Below are 16,977 nucleotides of genomic sequence, written 5' to 3'. Positions count from 1 at the left end.
CCATTTCCATCTTCACTCTGTCTTTCATGAATTGGACATTCTCCTCACTGATGTAAGGTAAGCGTACCCATTAAGCCCATGTACCCTTTAAGCCCACTTTCAACTTTGAGGTCAATTTAATAAAAGGGAAAATGTGGATTTCTTGTTCATCACCCTATCCAATTAAATATTTTTGTTACTGACAAAATATTTTTTATTGCATACAAATCACATTTTTTATCGTCGAGTTATTCCCGTCCAAGTGAATTCAGGCTCAGGACTACTGATAAGAAGTTGCCTCAAAACTTTGCTGTTTTGGGACATGTCAGAAATCATAGAATATCAGCTAGTTTAAGTCAAATGTTTTGAAAATACTTTCATATTTAGTAAACTAAGAGGTAAATGTAATGATTTTTATATATATACATGCAGTGTTTTACTAAATTATAGCATTTCCCTTCAAATGGAAAGATGTGTTTTATGAGCGAGCACACGCCGATATTTTCTTGATACAACCACACACCATCTTTATCTTACTCTACCGTAAGACTTAAGGTGGTTAGGTATGAATTCTAAGCATATTCCAGTTTGTTTGGCATTGGTCTTTAAAGAAATGCATCATGAAATGTTTTGTGGAGTTGATTATTTCCATAAAATAGCTTTTTGTATAGGCGGGCTTAATGGGTACAAGGTGGGCTTAAATGGTACACCCCATTGAAATGCATGCAAGTTTGCATGCATGCTTATGAAAAATGCCTTTGAGGGACATAAAAAGTGCTGTACAATCCCAAGTTGTTGGTTTAAAAGGCGTAATGTAATGAACTAACAATAATCAATTAGAAAAAATACATTTCTCTGTTTGGATGAAGAATTTTATGAAGTATATGAAGTAAGAGATGCCGTAATATTTAATTAGGTTTTATGCACTATTTTTTTTGAGCAAATCTTAACTTACATTTTTGGTCTGAAACCATTTATGCCATGTAGGCTCCACTGTTTAAACTCAATTCACACACCTCACCAGGTATTTTGATAGAGAAATAACTATATGAGCTTATTTGGAACACAAGTGGGCTTAAATGGTACCAATGGTACCATTTAAGCCCATTCAGACTTTTCACTTTTCTCGTAAAAAATCTTCATATTGTACTTTGAAATATCCATCAACTCAGTGACAAACATTGAGAAGAGAGGTAAATCTTACTATTTAACAAAATATTTCACAAAAAAATTATGTGAAGATGATTGAAAAATAAAGAAATTTAGATTTTGGTGGGCTTAATGGGTACGCTTACCTTAGGTGGTTTTGAATCTTGGATCAAGGAGAGATGTTATGTCCAGGAGCCCCTGGGTCACTGGGTCACTGTATTTCTCCTCAATGTAGTGGAGGGCTTTTGTTTTGATCTCCTTTGTGAGATCTGTATCTTCGTCATCTTCAGCAAGTGTAGCTGTTCTCAGGAGGTGGAGCACTGGCTTGAGGTAAGATACGCTTACATAGTCCTCACCTGAGAGGGCGTCTGTAAATTCTTGAAGAGGCCCAAGGGCATTGTTGATAGATTCAAGCACATCTGTGTCTTGCCAGGTGGGGACCAGGTGGCGGGTCTTCCGGTCTTCAGACAGAACCTGGCACAGCGCCTTGCTCTGTTCCAACACTCTGCCAATCATTTTCTGACGGGAGCCCCATCGTGTCGGACATTCGGTGACCAGTGACTGCTGAGGAAGATTCAGCTCTTGCTGTGCCTGCTTCAGTGCTGCTTTTTTCTTCCAGCTGTGGCTGAAAACGGCTACCAGCTGCTTGCACAGTCCTGTGGCCCGTTTGACGCGTTGGTCATCTTTGACAGCATTTTCTGGGGAAAACATTAAACATATTACAGTCTGAAAAGCCATACAGATGCAGTATTCATAACATACCATCTGTTGTCATAATGAACAATTACTTTCATTTCTATCTCTCCTACTCAAGCGAGTAGGTCGCTTTTCTGCTTTGCTCCTGCCTAACTTCAATTTCTTTACTTTTTTTCTTTTTTTTTCACACTATATCTTGGATTTTATTTGCCATATACACAGTTTTTAACAAGTTTAGAGAAGAACAACAGAGGATTTTATTCATACATTAGTGTTTTTCACAAGAGAACCTAGAAGTCAAAACAATTGCCGAGCTGAAACAATAACAAAATGCGACAACGACAGTCCAAAAAATGGATACTGCTGGAACAACGGATTTCTGCCCTGGAATCCTTACTGGGTGATCGCCTATCAAAGACTGAAGGAAGTCCTGAAACAGGTGCCGCAAATGCAAAAGCGGACCAACGACCGGCTGATGTGACATTTGTGACGCTGGACGAAACACCTGGCAAAAGCTTCGCAAAGCAAAATGTGAGTAGGCCTACTCACTATTGGGAAAGCAAAGGGGCTCGACCCAAAAACAGAGATAAAATACTAACTTCAACACCAGTGCGGTCTGCTGCTGCCAGACCAACTTTTTCAGGGCAGCCCATAAAACTTCAAAATCGATTTGAGTGCCTTGAACAAGTGGAACCAGTTGCTCCCAGAATAAAAACTGAACGTACACCGCATTGGAATAACAAGAACAAAGTTAGACGGCAGCTGCCTGCCTCTCCTACAACACTTGTTGTTGGTGATCTGAGTGTGAAAAATATCGGAAATGGAACTTTTAAAGTGTCCTGTCTGCCCCATGCATCCGTACGTGAGACCAAGGACAGTATCCCACAATTGGTGTCTGACCACAGATCTATTGATCGCCTTGTTGTTCACTGTGGGGCAGCGGATCTGTTCAAAGAGCAAATAACTGTCAAAAAGGATTTTAATGACTTATTTTCAACTCTAAAAGATCTGAAAATTCCATTCTTCATCAGCGGGCCAATACCAGCACCATGCTATCGCGACTTTGCGTTTTCGAGATTAAATTGCCTAAACACATGGCTGTCAAGGACATGCAGATCCAACGGTATCAGCTTTGTTGACAATTTCGACCGTTTCTGGAGACGCACTGTACTTTTAAAAAAAAACAGTGCAGAACTGAGTTGGACCGGCGCCAAAGTGCTGACAGACCAGTTGGTTTACAGCATTGAGACCTTGGGCGCTGATAAGCGGCCTGTATCTGTATCCACTCAGACACAGTGCTCTTTCAACAAGCCCTCTGTGCCTGTAAGTGTGCAAACTGAGCCACAGACTGGCGAAAGCACACACACAGATGACGTAGCCAAGTCCCTCTCTGCTCAAGTGGAAAACAACGGAACACACAGAACTCGCCACAAACTGAACCAGCTTTCGGAACAGCTGGAAGATCTGTCACAGAAACTGGCAGCAAGCCGCTCGCCGGAGATCAAGTGTTCACCTCCTTGTCGGACTGGCAAAATGCCATTGGCATCACCAATTCCACCTCCCAGGTCTGCCAAAAAGCGACTGTCCACACAGGAAATAGGAAATGTGGTTTCCTCAAAACCAAACTCACCCCCCAGATGTGGCGAAACGCAGCCACCAGCAAGCCCTGGCAACGGCGACAAAATGCAATCACCAATGGAATCACAACCTTCCCGGAACGACGAAACACCATCCTCATCTCCCAGACTGAGATTTCCAGAAACTATGGCGAGACTACTCCCCTATGCCAGATCTACCTTTTCTACCCCCAGACATTCCTACCAAGCCTCCTATGCGGATATTTCTCAAGGTCAACCTCATTCTACCCCAAAATCTAAAAGGATACTTCCATCCATGACTGCACCCAAAAAAGGCAAGGGCCCCACAACCACCTGTCTGTGCTCTGGAGTACAGTAGTATCAGTGAGGATGACATGGTTGAAAGCACAGTCTGATATCAACTGGGTCCCTACCCACATAGTAACAGTTGTTTTGAAAATAAGCAGATAAGGGGACCCGTGGACAATCTTATTCCAGTTCGAACAACAAAACGAGGTCTCTTGAGGACACGCATACATTCCCCCAAGACGGCAAGCATGGGAAATCTCAGACTTGTCCCAAAAAAACTCACTACCACAGTGGAAATGCCTCCAATGCTCAATGCTAAATTAGCTTTACAGAATAGTAGATCTCTAAGGAACAAGCCTTTTGTTGTCAATGAGTTTATCTGTACCCACAACCTTGATTTTTTATTTTTAACTGAAACATGGCTGGAAAAATCCACTAGCTCTATCACACTTATAGAAGCAACTCCGTCACACTTTAATTTCATTAGTACAGAAAGGCAGAATAAACAGGGAGGGGGGATAGCAATTATTTTCAAGGCACTGTTTCAATGTCAAAAGACATCACTAGGTGAATTTTCATCTTTTGAATACTTAGCTGCAGTTCTAAAATGTTCTTCTGACATACTGTTATTGACTATTTACAGACCTCCAAGACTTTCTGCACCACTCTTCTTAGAGGAATTTGGTGAGCTGTTGTCGAATGTTTGTGTGAACTATGATAGCTTGTTTATAGCAGGCGATTTTAATTTTTACGTGGACGACTTAGAGAATGTCTATGCTAAGGAATTTTTAAGTCTTATTGACATTTTTAGCCTCACACAGCATGTAACAGGACCAACACACAACCAAGGTCACACTTTAGACCTAATAATAACAAAAGGCCTTAATGCTTGTGCTAGTGTCAAAGACTATGGCTTTTCTGACCATTACTGCATTTTTTCTGATGTTTCTATGTACCCTCATGTTCAAAGGGAATCTGTTACAGTCAAAAAACGTATAATCAACTGTGAGACAGCCTCACTCTTTCAGCAAGCACTTTCAGAGATCCAAAGTCAAACCTCAGAGAGTGCAGATGATCTCATGGTTAATTTTAATTCAAGGATGACCCGTATTATGGATGTTATTGCCCCCGAAAAAATCAAAACAGTGGGACGTGAAAAAGCACCTTGGAGAAAGAATCCCACAGTTATATTGCTAAAGCAAGAATGCAGGAGGGCTGAAAGACAGTGGCGTAAATCCAAACTTGAAGTCCACTACCAAATCTATAAACACACACTCTCGAAATACAACCAAGAAATTTCTAAAGCTAGACAATCTTTTTTCTCTGACATAATTAACAGAAATATTAATAATGCACGTGTCCTGTTTGGCACTGTGGAAAAGCTAGCAAGGCCCCCAAATCTAATGCCCTCTGAGTTCCTCTCAGTCAGCAAGTGCAATGAGTTCGCATCCTTTTTCAAAGGAAAGATTGAAAAAATACGTGCAAACATACTCACACATGTGCAACCGACCCAAGATTCAGACCAGCTTGCTATGGTGAAGTTAAATCCTAACCTCATGAGAAATTTTCATTTAGTTGATGTGGACATTCTTAATAGAACGGTACAAAGTCTTAGCTCCTCTACATCTGACTTAGATATTTTACCAACAGCCTTCTTCAAATCCATCTTAAATCTAATATCATCAGATGTACTTCAGATCATCAACACCTCACTACAAACAGGCATATTCCCAGGCTGTCTGAAAGAAGCAGTTGTGAAACCCTTACTGAAAAAGAACAACCTGGATGCACTGGTACTAAACAACTATAGGCCCATATCCAATTTACCATTCATGGGTAAAATAATAGAGAAAATTGTTTTTAACCAATTAACTGCTTTTCTAATGTCTAATAGCTATTTTGATAAGTTTCAATCAGGTTTCCGTGCCTACCACAGCACTGAAACAGCTCTTATTAAAGTTATGAATGACATAAGATTGAATTCTGATGCTGGCAAATCATCCGTCTTGGTACTTCTTGATTTGAGTGCTGCTTTCGATACAGTTAATCATTCTATATTACTACATAGACTGGAACACTGGGTTGGCTTTACGGGCATAGTGATCGACTGGTTAAAATCGTACTTACAACAAAGAAGTTTTTTTGTCGCCATTGGAAGACATACTTCATCACCAATGTCTCTGGATTGTGGGGTCCCCCAGGGCTCCATTCTGGGACCACTACTGTTCAATCTGTATATGTTGCCACTGGGACACATTATCGAGAATAACTCCATAAATTACCATAGCTATGCGGATGATACCCAGCTCTACTTATCTATGTCCCCAAATGACTATACCCCCCTTGAATCACTCTATCATTGCATGGACCAAATTAACAAATGGATGTCTCACAATTTCCTCCAGCTGAACACAGATAAAACTGAAGTAATTATATTTGGGAAAAGAGAGGAGAGACAAAAGATTGCTACTATCCTTGAAACGAAGGGACTGAAAGCAAGGGAAACAGTAAAAAATCTTGGGGTCCTCATTGACAGTGACCTAAACTTCAACAGTCACATGAAAGCTATTACTAAGTCTGCATTTTATCACATAAAAAACGTCTCTAAATTTAGGGGCCTGATGTCTAAACATGATCTGGAGAAGCTAATACATGCCTTTATTTCTAGTAAAGTTGATTACTGTAACAGTCTTTTTACTGGCCTCCCCAATAAAACCATTAAACAGCTTCAACTTGTACAAAACGCAGCTGCAAGGGTTCTTACAAAGACAAGGAAGTTCGACCACATTACTCCAATTTTAAGATCGCTGCATTGGCTCCCAGTAAGCTACAGAATTGATTTTAAGGCTATGCTACTTGTGTTTAAATCACTAAATGGAATGGGACCCACATATCTACTGGATATGTTTCAGCTGTATGCACCAACTAGGTCACTAAGGTCAACGGAGAAGAATTTGCTGGTGATTCCAAAAGTCAAAACAAAGTGTGGAGAGGCAGCCTTTAGCTTCTATGCTTCAAAGCTTTGGAACCAGCTTCCAGATGACATAAAAAATGCACCCACTATTGATAGCTTTAAATCTAGACTCAAGACAAAGCTGTTCTCAGATGCTTTCCCCTAGCTTAAATTACTTATTCTATTATTTATTTAATTTGTTTTATTTTATTTTATTTTATTACCTTATGTTTTATCTTAATGTTTTTAAATGCTTTTTGACTCTAATTCATTTCCTTCTTTCTTCCCTGTTTCCTTTCATTTACATTTGTGAACTTTGTGAAGCACATTGAGTTGCACCTGTGTATGAAATGCGCTATATAAATAAACTTGCCTTGCCTTGCCTTGCCTTACTTTTTAACAGCAGACGTCAGGTGGTACTACCACATTAAAGTATTGCCCATATATGTATTTGTAATTGGTAATTTATTTGCAGCAATATGCTTTTTAGATATCCCAGTAAAGAAATATTTTAATTTAATAGTGGCATCATGGTTGCACCATCCTGATATCTGTTAGCCTACTACAAAAACGTCATTAATTTGGCACATCAGAAATAATGACAGCTTTTGTAGCTTCTCTCTGCTCCTTGGCATTCCGCGGTTTAACAGAAGCAAGCTGGAGCTAATTGGGAGGTTTCAAAGTTAAGAGTAGAGTAGAGTAACTTTATGCCATGAAAGGGTTCATTTTCACCCCTAGGAGGAAACGGTAGCATTGCGCTACAGCTGGTCAGCTAACGACAACAAACTTATTGGCGCGTGACGTCGCCCCCCTCCCCCGAGCTTCCAAACTGTGTTTGAGAGACTAGCTATAACATGAACTCATACACTTGTAAACACACACGCGCGCGCGCGCGTAAAGAGACACACACACACACACACACACACACACACACACACACACTTACCAATTGCAAGATGCAGTCTGTGCCCGAAGCACTGCAGTCTCGTCCACTGGTTGAGCTCCATCGCTTTGACCATATTCGTAGCGTTGTCGGTTGTAATGCAGGTCTGTGCTTCCTCGTTTAGTCCCCAGTTTGCCAAGCACTCCTTAAGGCCCGCTGCAATGTTCTCACCGGTGTGGTCAGTGGGGAAGTACGTTGTCTGCAGGCAACGACTACACAGCTCGAAGTTTTCGTTCACGAAATGCACCGTCAAACTCATGTATGGCTCGGTTGTTCTGCTTGACCAGAGGTCCGTAGTTGACGCGTAAAACTCCATGTTTTCCAGCTCACTTGTAACTTTGGCCTTGCATTCTCCGTACAGATGTGGGATGGCGACTTGGTTAAAGTAGGTGCGGGAGGGCAGAACATACCTCTTGTCCATCGTGCGTAGCAAACTTTTAAATGAGTCTTTGGTGACCGTGTTCACGGACACCATGTCCTTCGATATGTAATTCGTTACGGCAGTGGTAATGTCCTTGTGTCTTCGGCTAGTTCTTTCATAAGGCGTCACACTGGCAAAGGAAGATGCAATTGTAGACTGTTTTGTCGAAGCATCGCTGCTACTTGATGTTTCACGAGGTTTTTTCGCCATGCACTCCTCATACAAGTTAAGGTGGTGAACTCTCAAATGGCGATGTAAATTTGTGGTATTGCCAGCCGATGTAGCCACTTTTCCATGACATGTTTGGCAAATCACCTCTTTCTGGTGTTGATCAGTGGCCTCAAATCCAAAATACTCGCAAATGACTGATGTGCTGTTTTTCTTTGGCAATAATTTCGCCGGCTCCTCCTCATGAAGTTCCTCTTCTCCCGCTTCAGCCATCTTGAAGTGAATGCCAGCTACACTGATTGGAGTGGAGTAAACGTCATCTGGTCACGCGCAGCCTGCAGCTTTCTGATTGGTAGCTGACACAGCCTTTCTACACCGCGCACTGAGCATGCATGAGAATAATGGCGAAATTATTAGGCCTATGCTGTTATTATGCTCCAAGAAAAACCGCAGCTTTGACGATCCCAAAATCGCGTTGCCAGAGATCGCGATTTTCGGTCGAAAACGATAGATCGTTCAGCCCTAGTAGGCCTACTTAAATCTTTCATACAACTATAGCCCAGCATACGAATGCATTGACTGTTCAGGCTTTGAAACACACGACGCAAATATTTGTGTTCATGATGTGTGACCGCGGTAGCCAAGCTACTAACTTACATAGAGCCTACCGCAATTTCAGCAGAGGTTTCTGCTCATCGGCAGAACAACACTTGTATATTCACTACAACATCAAACCACTTGATAGATACTCGCTACCTTTTCCACGCTGCACATAAGAATCAAAATATTACAGGCTCCGAAATTACCCCATGACACAAGCTACAGTGCAAGTGTCAACAGCGGGGATTTCAATTTGACAGCATAAAGTCATCGCAAGTACTGGAAGATCTTCTCAAGTTGGGTTGTGATTACAGCGATTTGAGTGATACATGCCACGTTCAGAATAAAATAATACCACTGTGCCACAGATGTCAAGTTGACAACTTTGATCGCTAACTTCCACTGACACCTCAGACACTGTAGGCTATAGCGATTGGTTGAAGCTAGAAAACGTCAGAGATAGGATGTCTTACCTTTCGTGCAGAGTTTGGAGAAGTTTACATCAGTCAGTCTTTCTTGTCCTGTCTTATATCCATAGAATATTTTGGTGTAGAATCAATGTTTAGTCCAAGCAAGGGTTATTGGCTAGCTCAGTGCAGTTATCATTCCTGGCTAATCCAGCTCCCCAAAATGTAAACAAAACGTGAATGAATGCACGTCATCTGTTTCATCAGGGGGTGTTCCCATTTCCTTGAACTCTGACCTTTTCTGATAGATAGATAGATAGATAGATAGATAGATAGATAGATAGATAGATAGATAGATAGATAGATAGATAGATAGATAGATAGATAGATAGATAGATAGATAGATAGATAAGATACTGTAGACTCATTTTTTTGTGTTGGCTAATGTAGCCTATTTATTCACTAACTCTGTTTACCAGGCCTATTTAAACATATTAATACATCATAGGGCTTATATTGTAATTATTATTATTATTATTATTATTATTATTATTATTATTATTATGATTATTATTATTATTATTATTATTTCGCGTCATGAAAAGAACATACGAGTAAGTGCGATTAATTAGATTAATTAATTACAAATTCTGTCATTAATTAGATTATTTTTTTTAATCTACTGACAGCCCTAAAAATGACATTATCAGCTGTAAACTGGTGGTGTATTTGTTATGGAAGCCATATTGGCTGCAACATTCATTTCTGTGTTTTTTGTTCTTCTCAAGTCCTCTTACTTGTTCAGCACTTTGGACAGCTACCTCTGTTGTATTTTAAAGTGCTTTATAAATAAAATTGACTTGACTTGACTTGACTTGACTTGACTCTCTCTCTGGGTGGCAGTAATGGGTAGCGTCTAACAAATAATAAGATATAAGTAAATGAAAGATGAATCACCAAATTCCAACCAAATAAACTACCAGCAAAGATACCAGTGTGCGGTGATTCATCTTTCATTTACTTGCACATCACCAGCACCTGGACAAGTGGTTGTGCACTGGGACGTTACTTTGAGTAAATAATAAGATATATTGTTGTCTTTTCTTTCTCTTTTTTCTTTCTTTTTTTTTTCTTAGACCCGTAGCGGTAGTCAGGGCAACCGGGTCGGAGCAGGGGACCCTGGGAAGGTTTCGGGGGTGGTTTCCATGGCGACAGGTGTGTTGAACAGCAGCCAGGTGAAGATGGTGCCTCCCCTGCAGATCCCCAAAGAGGAGTACCCATCAGTACTGGTCGTCGAGGCAACCAGCACCAACTCTGTGGTACTCAGGTGAGGGTGTCTTTTGGAACGTTATTAGTGTGTGTGTTTGTGTGTGTGTGTACACACGAGTACGAGGAGTACCCCTCAGTACTGGTCGTCGAGGCAACCAGAGCCAACCGTGTTGTGCTGAGGTGTGTGTGTGTCTTTTGGAAAGTTGTGAGTTGTGTGTGTGTGAACACAAACCAGATGTTGGAGCTTGTGTGTGTGTGTGTGTGTGTGTGTGTGTGTGTGTTGTAGGTACGTGGGTGTGGATTACTCGCAGGCGCAGGAGAAGATGGAGGATGAGATGCGAGAGTTCTACCGCGCGGCGCAGGGCGTCCAGAGGGGGATGGTGGCGCCCTCCATAGGCCAACTGGCGGCGGTGCGGGCGGAGGAGGACGACGAGATCCTCAGGGCTCAGATCTCAGAGGTCATGCCCGACAAGGTCAAGGTGAGTCCTCAAGGTCACTCGCAGCCCGACAAGGTCAAGGTGAGTCCTCAAGGTCACTCACAGCCCGACAAGGTCAAGGTGAGTCCTCAAGGTCACGGCCCGACAAGGTCAATGCAGAGAACATGGAGGGTATGAGAACGGAATCGGTCATTGGCTCCCATTATAGCCCCGTTGGCGAACGCAGCCAAGTAAAAGATGAATGGGAGCCTATTGGGCTAAATGGCTCAGCAGGGATTTGTGACAGTTCTGTTCTCTGATTTGTAAAGATGTGTGCACATTATCATGGAAGTTGTATTAGAAGTAGTGTTGCACCGATACCGATACCCGATACCCGATACCTGGCTGTGCAGTATCTACTGATACCATAGCGATACCGATACCCGATACCTGATTGTGCAGTATCGACCGATACCATACCGATACTGATACCCGATACCTTGCTGTGCAGTATTGGCCGATACCGATACCATACCGATACCATACCGATACCGATACCACCCTATTTGAAATGTATATATATGAAGGGCTGTAGTGCATACTACTTGGATGTAAAATCATTGCATGGCTTTGTCAGGCTGCTGCCTACCTTTGTGAAACAGGAATAATACAAAGTGAATCCAGCAAAAAATGTTATACTTTTTAAATACCTCTATGAAATAACTAATTTCAAGGCTGTTTAAGTGTCATACAAGCACCTGTAAATGGTATCGGTGCCCTATTTGTTGGTACTCGCCGATACCGATACCACCATTTTAGTGCCGATCCACCGATACTGGTATCGGTATCGGTGCAACACTAATTAGAAGTGAAGTTAAAGGTTCCTTGTATGACTTTGTTCTCCCAAAGACGTGTTAGTTTTGTCCTGCAACATGCTAGCATTCGGCTAATACCTGCTGGCTGAGGAATCTCTGCGACTATTTACGACCAGAGCTGACGAGAGACGTACTCTGACTGATCCTCGCAGAGACATCTACGGTCACACACCTCAAAACCCCCCACCACCGTCCAACATGTTAATTGAAGGTGCCCAAACTCTTAAGGATGAGCGCTGTCATTTCCTTTACCCTATTTACACTTACCGCTTTTCCACCACCTTAAATGCAATAAATAACAGGTGTCGCAACAATCCTAACATAACTTAAGCACGTGGACATCTGAAGTCAGACTTAAAACTACAAAACAAATGGCGAAGTGCCGTAAAGTCGATTGTCACGTGTTGTCATTGCTAATAAGGGTCATTTTTACGAATCTAACACTTTAAAAGATGCAAACGTGTCAGCAAATGCTTTCACTTTCTCCTATCTATCGAAGGCGACTTCATTACTTCCATGGAAAAATGTACACAGGCAGAGACGACTATAAGAAGCGTACAGCCCCATTGGGACCCATTCATTATTTACTTGGCTGCGAGAACATAGCTGCAGTGCCACTCCTGGCCACCAGCCTGTGACCTTTCTCATACCTTCCATGTTCTCTGGTCAAAGTGAGTCCTCAAGGTCATGTACATCAAGGTCAAAGCGAGTCCTCAAGGTCACAGCCTGAGACACTAATGGCACGTTCAGGCCGACTGAGAACCTCATCACGAAGCGGCCAGCTAAGATAGATAGATCGGTAGATCACAGGTTGTCTGTGTGTTCAGTCGATGTGCTATGTGGACCACGGATGCTCAGAAGTGATCAGTCGGTTTGAACTGTTGTTCTAGTGCGTTCCTAGTTGTTGTTGTGTGGTTCTAATCCGTGTTCCGTGTTCTCTTAGCAGGGTGGCCGCGGGTCCTTAAAAAGTCTTAAAAAGTCTTACATTTCATTTTTGCCAAATAAGGCCTTGAACAGTCTTATTTTGTCTTAAATTTCCAACCCAATTGTCTTAAATTTGTAGAGCTTAATTTAGGGAGGAATAATTATGTCAGCCATGGTATGAACTTCGCGACGGAAATCGGGAGTTGTAGCCATGTAGTGTAATTTAGAACGCATTATTGAATTTTATTTAGTGTAAAGTTTCATTGTGTATAGTTTTGTGTTTTCAAACGGCTACATTAATGTAAATAACCAATTGTTTTTTGTGCTTTATTTGAACTTGTGNATGATCTTCCGAGTTGGTCCTAATTTCATTTGGAAAATGGTATCGAAAAGTCTTAAAATGTCTTAATTTTGACTTTCTAAAACCTGTAAACGCCGCGAGTTGGTCTTAACCCTCTGGGCGCCACAGGCGAATTTTGTCGACGAGATGCCGTATAGATTACAACGGCCGTTTTTTTCAAATAGGATATCAAATGTAGTTCAACTTCCACTCCATTGGGTGGCAGACATGTAGTACTTCAGTTCTAAACACATTGGGACGCCTTATATGGTATTTTGTTTAAGAAAACTACAAAACTACAAACCTCGGACATTGCGGAAGTAACTTCTCCCCTGTGAAACAACGCGAAAGACGGAAGCAGCCTTGTAGTGACATTACGTGGATAATTCTACTGAATAAACGACCAAATGCACTCAAATGGTAACTTGTCATGATTGTACATATGTATTCATCATATATTTCGCCCCTAAATGAGGTAATATGCAAACAGGAGTGTATTTTCTGCCGCGTTATACTTCCCATGTTACTGTTGCCTGAGGGAAACTATCGACAGCCTATTCGTCGATCATGGGGACTGTAACAAGAAAACCCTTCATTCATTCACTTGTAAGTACACAATAGAAGTGTTCGTTTCTGCAGGAGACTTGTATATTGAGGAAGGGAAGGTTTTTTTCCGATCGAGATGCGAGGTAATTTCATGCTGCTTTGTATACTGTCGCTATGCTGGCGACGTTCATTGCAACGACAGGGGAATGATGCAACGCGTCGTAATTTGCCTGTTACAGAGTCAATATTCATCATCTGGAGGGTGACAGTGGTCAGGATGTTTGTAGAAGAGCTTGTATACTAAGTAGAAAAGTAAATGAAGACAAAAGAAGTGCGCATATTCCTGCCAACAGTGGGGGATGGAGTGAGAGGAGTATGCGCCCGAGACACAGAGGTCTCGTGCGCATTCTACTCGGTGCAAAACGGAAGCATAGTTCACGCTACTCGACACTGTTCCTGCCGACTGCAGGTCTAAATAAATAGCAATGCTATTCTAATGATATAATAATAGTAATAATTATGTCCAATTGCGACCTGACTGAGTCTATTTGCAACAAAAAAGTGTGATACCAGCTGGGGTTTGGTGCATCAGAAAGACATGGGCGATATAGGCTAGGTAAGAACCCCCCCCACCCCCCCCACCCCCCCCCACACACACACACACACTTTCCTTATATCACCTATTTGTATATCAGTAAATGAAACACTGGGTTTGAATAGATATTTGCTCAAGTTTTTAGACATGTAGCCCATACCCAGAGTCCTTCAGGGTGTACGCTGACAGGCCTAGGCCTACTGTAGGCTACTGTAGGCCTGCTGTACTTGGTTCAAAGACACACAAATGGACAAAATGCACATAATACCCCTAGTGTGGATAGAATCTGTATGCTGGGCATTGCTGTGAAGGCTGTCCATGCACTAAAAAATAACTTGTCACCTTCATAGACCAGCCCCTACAGGCAAAACGGCAACCGTCCATTCACTTGTGTTTGTCACTATGCTACATTGTTGCACTATATTAGTTACAAATTACACTTTTGGTGTACAATTTATTGCTTTCTAGACCAAAATGTATTCACAGAACATAATAGTGAAGGTGTCTGGGGAAGTTTTATAAATTAAATTAGATAAATTATTAAAAATATTTTGAAAATATGCAAAAATATCCAATAACTCATTATAAATTCAAAATGGCCGACACCATATGACGTCATAATATGCAAATTAGATGGGATAATTTACTCCCAAAATAAACTTTGGGTCATCCTCAATATTTGTCTCATTAATTGTCAGGCTCTATCTATTACCCATGTTAACCCACAGCCTTTTGAATATAACATGTCAAAATCATCAGTTTTGGGCAAAAACCTGTGGCGCCGAGAGGGTTAATTTTATTTGGAAAATGGTATTGAAAAGTCTTAAAATGTCTTAATTTTGACTTGGTCAAACCTGTAGACACCCTGTCTTAGGTATACTATGTGGATCACGGCTTCTGGGTTGTTGTGTGGTTCTCATTCATGTGCTATGTTCTAGTATTGCACCGATACTGATACAAGTATCGTCCGGGGCCCAGATACTGCACTAAAATGGTGATATCGGTATCGGCAAGTACCAACAAAGAGGGCACAGATGCTTGTTTGACAGGTGAACTCAGCATTGAACTTAGTTATTTCCCTGTTTCACAAAGGTAGGCAGCAGCCTGACAAAGCCATGATAGCAATGATGATGCATCCAAGTAGTAGCCTATGCAGCTCTTTATATACTATATATACATTTCAAACCAAGTAGTATCGGAATGGTATCGGTATCGGCCGATACTGCACAGCTGCGTATCGGTATCGGGGCCAAAAAAATGGTATCGGTGCAACACTACTATGTTGTCTAGATTCTAATTTGTGTTCTACTTCTGGGTTCTAATTCGTGTTCCGTATTCTGTATAGTATTTGGACCACGGCTTCTGGGTTGATGTAGTGTGTTGTGGGTTGTTGTGTGGTTCTAATTCCTGTTCCGTGTTCTCCTAGGTGCTCTATGTGGTTCTAATTTGTGTTCTATGTGGTTCTAATTCGTGTTCTATGTGGTTCTAATTCCTCTTCCGTGTTCTCTCAAGTGTTCTATGTGGTTCTAATTCGTGTTCTATGTGGTTCTAATTCCTGTTCCGTGTTCTCCAGGTGTTCTATGTGGTTCTAATTCCTGTTCCGTGTCCTCTAGGTGTTCTATGTGGACCACGGCTTCTCGGAGGTGATCAGCAGGTCTAAACTGTTGGAGCTGCATGAGAAGTTCCTCACACTGCCTTTCCAGGCCACACACTGCAGACTGGCTGGTGAGGAGTTGCCCTCAGTGTGTGTGTGTGTGTGTGTTCGTGTGTGTGTGTTTATTTGTGTGTGTGTTTATTTGTGTGTGTGCGTGTGTGTGTGTGTGTGTGTGTTTATTCATGTGTGTGTGTGTGTGTGTGTGTGTGTGTGTGTGTGTGTGTGTGTGTGTGTGTGTGTGTGTGTGTGTGTGTGTGTGTGTGTGTGTGTGTGTGTGTGTGTGTGTGTGTGTGTGTGTGTGTCAGGTCTGGAGCAGTTCAGTGAGGAGTCGTCGGTCCTGAAGAAGCTGGAGGCGATGGCCAGCGGCAAGATCCTATTGGCCGAGATCCTGGAGCGCCAGGCCCCGCCCCTCATGGTGCTGTACGACACGTCGCAGGATGATGATGTCAACATCAACGCAGCCTGTAGCAAAGCCCTGCAGGACAAGAGCCTGGACAGCACACTCAAGGTAGACACATTACATTATTACACACTACACTACACTACAATACACTACACATGGAGAGCACTCTCAAGGTAGACACAATGCACTGCACTACATTACACATGGCCTACAGCACACTCAAGGTAGACACACTACGCTACATATTGCATTACAATACACTACACATGGAGAGCACACTCAAGGTAGACACATTACATTATTACACACTACACTACATATTACATTACACTACACTACACTACACTACAACATCAACGCAGCCTGTAGCAAAGCCCTGCAGGACAAGAGCCTGGACAGCACACTCAAGGTAGACACAATGCACTGCACTGCACTACACTACATTACATTACTCTACACTACACTACATTACACTACACACTACATTACATTACACATTGCATTACACTACATTACACTACAGTTCAGTATATTACATTACATTACACTACACTACACTACACTACAGTTCACTACACTACATTACACTCCACTACACTACACTCCACTACACTCCACTACACTACACTACACTACACTACACTGCACTGCACTGCAGTTCACTACACTACACTACTACACTACAGTACACTACAGTTCACTACAGTACACTACACTACACTACACTACACTACAGTACACTACACTACACTA

The 16,977-nt window shown here is 42.0% G+C and overlaps 1 protein-coding gene across 1 annotated transcript in view; it reads left to right on the top strand.

Annotated features, from left to right (window-relative positions):
- Window positions 1-16,977, top strand: part of tdrd7b (tudor domain containing 7 b) — a 71,972-nt gene that overhangs the window by 38,089 nt on the left and 16,906 nt on the right. The window contains exons 10-13 of the mRNA XM_063186759.1: window positions 10,339-10,529; window positions 10,758-10,950; window positions 15,781-15,892; window positions 16,127-16,329. Coding sequence (XP_063042829.1) covers window positions 10,339-10,529; window positions 10,758-10,950; window positions 15,781-15,892; window positions 16,127-16,329 — 699 coding nt within the window. The remainder of the gene's footprint in view (window positions 1-10,338; window positions 10,530-10,757; window positions 10,951-15,780; window positions 15,893-16,126; window positions 16,330-16,977) is intronic.

Source organism: Engraulis encrasicolus, chromosome 21 (genome assembly GCF_034702125.1).
Source record: "Engraulis encrasicolus isolate BLACKSEA-1 chromosome 21, IST_EnEncr_1.0, whole genome shotgun sequence".
NCBI classification, from domain to species: Eukaryota; Metazoa; Chordata; class Actinopteri; order Clupeiformes; family Engraulidae; genus Engraulis; species Engraulis encrasicolus.
The sequence above is the reverse complement of the archived record's forward strand: the minus strand, read 5'-3'. Positions and strand labels throughout refer to the sequence as shown.